Source organism: Equus przewalskii, unplaced genomic scaffold, assembly GCF_037783145.1.
Source record: "Equus przewalskii isolate Varuska unplaced genomic scaffold, EquPr2 ChrUn-13, whole genome shotgun sequence".
In the NCBI taxonomy this organism is placed as follows: Eukaryota; Metazoa; Chordata; class Mammalia; order Perissodactyla; family Equidae; genus Equus; species Equus przewalskii.
In genome coordinates, this window is record NW_027228750.1 from 9,718,658 (window position 1) to 9,724,747 (window position 6,090).

At 54.4% G+C, this 6,090-nt stretch overlaps 1 protein-coding gene across 7 annotated transcripts; it reads left to right on the forward strand.

The window, feature by feature from the left end:
* Nucleotides 1-73: 73 nt before the first annotated feature.
* On the forward strand, nucleotides 74-3,927 carry PSRC1 (proline and serine rich coiled-coil 1). 7 transcript variants are annotated; one of them, XM_070607803.1, is made up of 8 exons: nucleotides 74-361; nucleotides 752-804; nucleotides 899-956; nucleotides 1,415-1,856; nucleotides 2,212-2,326; nucleotides 2,415-2,663; nucleotides 3,025-3,104; nucleotides 3,315-3,927. In XM_070607803.1, the coding sequence occupies exons 2-8, from the start codon at nucleotides 786-788 to the stop codon at nucleotides 3,348-3,350; spliced, it is 999 nt and encodes a 332-aa protein (XP_070463904.1). In that variant the 5' UTR covers nucleotides 74-361; nucleotides 752-785; the 3' UTR covers nucleotides 3,351-3,927. The 7 variants fall into 7 exon arrangements, with proteins under 7 accessions (XP_070463904.1, XP_070463903.1, XP_008521685.1 ...); XM_008523463.2 differs by having other exon boundaries at nucleotides 165-361; nucleotides 3,011-3,104; XM_070607799.1 differs by having other exon boundaries at nucleotides 348-607; nucleotides 3,011-3,104.
* The last annotated feature ends 2,163 nt before the right edge of the window (nucleotides 3,928-6,090 follow it).

Below are 6,090 nucleotides of genomic sequence, written 5' to 3' on the forward strand. Positions count from 1 at the left end.
CCCACGCTCATTGGCCCGTTCCCTTGCCCACCGCCTGGAGGACCCGCCCCTCCCAGGCCCGGCTTCGCTCGGCTCCCGTCCCGGACGAAGGCAGGTCTCCCGGGCGCGCGCGCTCGCGGCCCCGGGGCTGCGGCCCTCCGGATAGTCTTTCTTGGAACCGCTCTCCACGCGGCCCCCACCTGCAGACTTCCGGCCGGCTGCCCGCCGCCGCCCCGCCCCCAAGGAGGGGGTTGCTGGGATCCGCCAATCGCTGAGCGTCTGTGGTAGGAGTGGGTGGGGCCTGAGAGATTCGAAAGGAGCCCCGCCCCCAGGAGCTGATTCCCGGGACTAGGCTGTGGAAGGAAAGCACCTTTCGCGGGAGGTGAGGCCGCGCCAAAAGTGAAAACTGAGGGTGGGCCGGAGGGGGTGGTCTGTGAGTGTGGTGCCTTGGGGAGTGGAAAGGTGGATTGCGTGGAGGAAGAACCCGGAGGATGGTGGCGGGAGGAAGGTGGGGCGCGCAGACCGCCCCCAGCGAGGAGAGGCCGGGTCGCAGAGAGCCGGGAGGGCAGTCTGCGGAGGACGATGGGGGTGCAGGAGGGGCTCCCCGCACCTCCCCCGGAGCTAACGGGTAGTTACAGGGGCACGGGCTACTCCTGGGACGCTTGCTTTACCTCCAGCATGACCCTAAACCCCTGGCTTGCACCCTGAGTCTAGCTGGGAGCCTTGGGCAGGATGGAGACCTGAGGAGAGGTGTGTTTTCTCTCCCGCTCAGGTCTAAGCTACCTCTTGCTCCTGCTGGCTGGAACATGGGAGATTTGGAGGAAGGTAAGGAAACCCTGGAGGACGGAATGATGAGGCCCTGAGGTTTAGAGCCGTGTTAGGGAGCCGAGGCTGGCATTCATTCTTTCCTCCTCTACAGATGTGAAGTTTATAGTGGATGAGACCTTGGACTTGGGAGGGCTGTCACCATCTGACAGGTACCAGCCTCTTTATCCCACCTACTGTCCTCCAGCAAGGCCGCTTTGTCTGTAACCCCTTACTGCTGAATTACTGGCCTCTGGGGCCTGGGTTGGTAATTTAGCAAGGTTGGGTGCACAGGGGCTGCTGGGGTTGACTGGGGTTGACTTGGGTCTCTGTGACACTACTGGGGGAGCGAGAAGGGATAAGCTGGAGTGAGATTCCAGGGTGTTAGGGAGAAGGGTAAGTGGATTTGCCTCTTCCTCCTGGCATAATTTCCAATGTCAGTAAATGCTGCAGGCCTGTTCGGTCTCATAGAACCAGGCATCTCATCAGCTAGAGGCCGGCTCTCACAGCCAGCATGGGCGTCAGGGTTTGGGGTTGTGTCCCTGGCTCTGATGTGGGGGTTTTCCCACTCTCCCTTGCACAGCCTCCTGCTCTCTAATGTGTGGGTATGGGGCCTGGTTTGCTTTCTCAGTCGTGAAGAGGAAGACATAGCAGTGTTGATGACTCCGGAGAAACCCCTCCGACGAGGCCTCTCCCACCGAAGTGACCCAAATGCAGTGGCCCCCGCCCCCCAGGGTCTGAGGCTCAGCTTAGGCCCCCTCAGCCCAGAGAAGCTGGAGGAGATCCTGGATGAAGCCAACCGGCTGGCAGCTCAGCTGGAGCAGTGTGCCTTGCAGGAGCGGGAGATCACGGGCGAGGGCCCTGGGCCTCACAGGGTGAAGCCCAGCCCTCGGCGGGAGACCTTTGTGCTGAAGGACAGTCCTGTCCGAGACCTCCTGCCCACTGTGAGCTCTTTGGCTCGGAGCACCCCCTCCCCAAGCAGCCTGACACCTCGACTCCGGAGCAGTGACAGGAAAGGGTCAGTCAGGGCTCTTCGGGCAGCATCTGGAAAGAGGCCCTCCAGTGTGAAGAAGGTGAGTTTAGAGGGTCTGGGTTGGATGTGTGACCCCTGACACAGTGCATGACTTGGTACAGACATAGAGTGGTTTCCTCGTGGGTAAAATGGAGATGGTAAATTCTACCTCATAGAATTGCTGGAATTAAATGAGACACCACAAGCAAACCACTTAACTGCGGCGTCTGTGCACAGCTCTAGAATGCCTAAAATAAGCTGTCAATAAATGGTATTGGTGGTGGCGATGATGTTGGCAGCTAACTTCTGCCCTTCCTTGCTGGGATTTAGGCAGCTCTCCACCTCGATCCCTTAATCAGCCAGCAGAACAGATTCTTTTTCCATTCTAGTCCGTTTTTCCTCTCTTTGTGTTTCAGGAGTCGCCTACTTGCAATCTGTTCCCCGCAGCCAAAAGCCCGGCATCTTCTCCTCTTGCCCGATCAACTCCTCCAGTCCGGGGAAAAGCTGGGCCCAGTGGGAGAGCGATAGCAAGTGAGAAGCTGGGCAGCAAGGCTGTGGGTGAATGGGAGTAGGGAGGATGTGGAGCTTACCCTAAAATTCCTGTACTCGTCTCCACCAGGCCCACCTACCCCTGTCAGACCAGCCTTGGCCCCACAGCCTTCTACCAGCAACTCTCAGCGCCTGTCTCGGCCACAGGGAGCAGCTGTTAAACCTTCCAGTCGGCTGCCTGTTCCCTCTGCCATCCCCAGGCCTGCCAGCCGAATGCCACTCGCCAGCCGGAGTGTACCATCCAGCAAAGGTGCCCTACCTCCAGATTCTCAGTCAACTCGGAAAGGACTTCCAAGACCAAGTGCTGCAGGGCAGAGAGGTGAGGATGCAGGGCAGAGAGGTGACGGAGAATGGACATAAGTAAGAAATCAGGAGGAAGAAGACCTCCTGTCGCCCAGCTTGTCCGCACCCTCCCAGAGCTAGTAACAGCGACAACTTTCTCCATCTCCATTACAGCCCTGTGGGAGATGGGGGGACTGAGTGTAGGAGAGGATGTGGGCTTGGGCAAAGAGTTTGAGCCTTGCATTTCAAATACTTTCTGTTTTTTACTTTGGGTGGGAGGAAAGGCACTAATAACAAACTCACTGTGCCTTCTTCCAGTGTTTCTTTTTGAGAAGGTCATTTGTACTTTCTGCTAACTCATTTCCTTTGTTAACCCTCATCAAGTTCCTATTTCCCAGCGACCAAATCTTCCCGTCACTGGTGCCCCTCGCAGCAATCTGCAGCCTCCCAGGAAAGCTGCAGTCCCAGGACCCACCAGGTAAGACTGGTTGAGATGCTGTCTCTCCCCTGCCGTCTGGGCTTCTGAGCCGTTATGCACATCAGCCCTGAACTCTGTGTGGCAAGATGCGGGTGAGGAGGGGAGTCTGGAGGGGTGGGGAGGCCTGTTTCTTTCTACCCTGAGGAACTCGAACTCAGCTGGGTGAGGGAGAAGCGCAATTTCAGGCAGTTCCTTCTTCCGTCTCTTTAGGTAAAGAGAGCAGGACAAGCAGCAGGAATTCAGTAGCAAAACACTACAGTCACTGCCTGGACTCGCCTCTTCTCGGCCTCCCAGCCGTCCGGTTGGAGGCAGGCCCTGACTCCAGCAGATTCTGGCCCAGAGGCAGGAGGAAGAGATGCCATCAGGGCTGGTGCCCAGGAGTAGAGACCGTGGGAGATGGGGTAGATTAGGGTTGAGCTGGAGGAGAATCGAACTCTCTGAGTTGAAAGAAGAGGAGGGAAAAGAGGTCGCATCCCAGTAGTGAAATGAACAAACCAAAAATGAGAACTGCAGGAGAGTGGTTGGTCCTCATCCACCCCCACTCCTGTGTTCAGCCCCAGGGAGTTTGATCTTCTTCCCAGGCACTGCTTCACTGGACATTTACATGTGAATGGCCTCTGTAGCTAACCTCCCTGCTCTCTGAGGAGGGCTCATCCTGTGTCACGTCCCCTACTGGACTCGGGCCTGTTTGGAGAGACCGAGAGGCAGGCACCTGGTCTCCAGAACTTGTTTCCTGTGAATTCTGTGACTCCTAACAGGCCAGTTTATGGTAAGCTTACTCCAACAGTCTGCATTTTTCTAAAATAAAATGAATGTATTTTTATATTTTCTGTATGTGTGAAAGTAGATCCTGCTCTAATTTCTAACAAATTTAGAGTAAACTCCCGTCTAATTCCAATGAGGGAGCCAGGATGGGCTGCCCAGGCAGGGGCCTGAATGGGCCCTGGGGCCTTGAGATCCCAGCTCATCAGGTTGTGATTACCCCCCTTGTCGGCATTACTGGGCACAGGCTGCCCTTGTCCAGGAGTCATGCGTTATTAGAAGGTCCAGATCAAGTTAAGTATAGCTTAATTTACGGTATGTGAGGCTGTCAAGCCAGGATTATTATTATTATAAATTATTATTTATATCCTAAACTTGGGTGTCCTTTCCTGGCAAGAAAATGGAACCTCCTGGGAACTCCTCAGCTTCTTGTCTGCTGCACTTTTGGGATGAGGGGGCCCTTTGGTGGATGGCCTGGTACTCAGCTTCACTCATCGCCTCAGGGAGAAGATGCCAGAATGCCCCATCACATTCTACCTTACAGCCTTAGAGAACACATTGGTGTTCTCTTATCTCCTCTCCTAGATTTGAGAGCTGGCACGAGGGTTTATAAACCTCTCAGTGCCTAGTGTTGTGACTTGTATGTGGCAGGGAATTTCATTCATTTGTTGAAAAAAATATTTGAGTGCAAGGTGGTGGGTATTGAATGAATGACAAAGACTCATTTAACTCTTGCAACCAGAACCAACTCAATTCCTTATGAGTTTTGAGAGAAATTCCCTCCTTGGAGGTCAGGCCATGACTTAAGGAAGTCAGCAGACAACTAGGCAAAGGGAGTGGAGTGGCCGCTGGTGTCCCCGCCCCCACACCTATAATGGCCATAAGAACCCTCCTTAGGCACTGAAATGCCCTTCCCCAGTTCCCGGGGCCAGGGGCCCTCCACTGATTTCTTCTTTTTATGGCTGATCTTAAGGTTCATTTAACACCTTCATCTATATCACGGTGACAGTTGCCTACACACTCACCTTTCCCTGAGCCTCCTGCAGAAACTCCAGCAGCCTCTGGGATTCCAAGAATTGAGTGGGGAGGGGGTGTGGAGACAGACACTGCCTATTTGGCCCTGGAGAAACTTGGCAGAGGCAATACAGCCTCAGGTGTGTTTCCCAGCTGTGTCCTGCACTGGTATCTAGGGAGCAGGGCCTGCTGGTGACCATGCGCTCTGACGGAAGCCCTGGAAGGTCTGCACGCTTAGGTACACACTTCCCTGTGGCCTGGGTGGGTCATTGGAGGCAAAACGAGCAGCAGACCCATGTGCTATTGCCACCTGGTGGCTGGAAAGGACAAGGCATGTTCCTTTCGCCCTCTAGGTCAGTCTAGAGTTTAGTTACCCCCTACCCCACTCCAAATCGGCTTAAGCAACATTCAGTGGGCAGCGCCAGCCAGGGAGGAGGCCTACCTGCCACAACTGCCCTTCGTGTTCAGCTGCCTGCTGACTTCCCTCCCTTTTGGTCTGGCTTTCTATCCTTTCTTTTTCTGCATTCCACCTCCACCCCTACCCTGTAGCAGCAGAGGGAGGTCAGCGTGCATTGGCCCCTTAGCACACACTGTGAACCTTTCTAAGCACTTTACATATGTGAACTCATTTAATTCTCATCAAAGCTCAATTAGGCAGATGCTATGATCATTCTCATTTTGCAGGCAGAGAAACTAAGGCTCGGAGAGGTTAAGTCACTCAGTCTGGTTCCAGAGTTCGTGTTCTTAGTCACTGCCCTCTCTTGCCCCATGTTAACTCCCTATCTAGTTTGTTAAACAGACCTTCAAAAAACACAGAACTTGCGAATAGAAGTAATATTGCAGAGCATGTAGGCAGCTAGAGTATAAGTAGTTGCTTCAGTTCTAATGGGGGAAAAAACACAAAATGGCCCAGAGAAGTAGTTAGGAGGTACCTAGTCACGGAGCACCTTTAAATTCCCATCAGCCTCTCAACTCAGCCCTCCCTGCCTCCTGAATTCCACCCCCAGGGTATGGGCTGGAAACCTGCCTGTTCTGTTCAGCCTCTAGCCACAGAAGTCCCTCCTGTCGTGGTGAAAAGGACACTTTGCTGCCACGTCTTCCTTGGCAATGCCAGGACATGGGCTCTGTGCTATGAGGCTATCAGGGAGTGTTGGTAGGGGGGCTTGCTCATCAGCCACTTGGTGTCTGAGTCCCCTTGTCTCCTGGCCCT

Coding starts and splice junctions, on each gene's coding strand:
- PSRC1 (XM_070607797.1), top strand. CDS start 471: ATGGTGGCGGGAGGAAGGTGGGGCGCGCAGACCGCCCCCAGCGAGGAG. Junction 608..751: donor ACCTCCCCCGGAGCTAACGG/GTAGTTACAGGG, acceptor TCTCCCGCTCAG/GTCTAAGCTACCTCTTGCTC. Junction 2,327..2,414: donor CAGTGGGAGAGCGATAGCAA/GTGAGAAGCTGG, acceptor CGTCTCCACCAG/GCCCACCTACCCCTGTCAGA.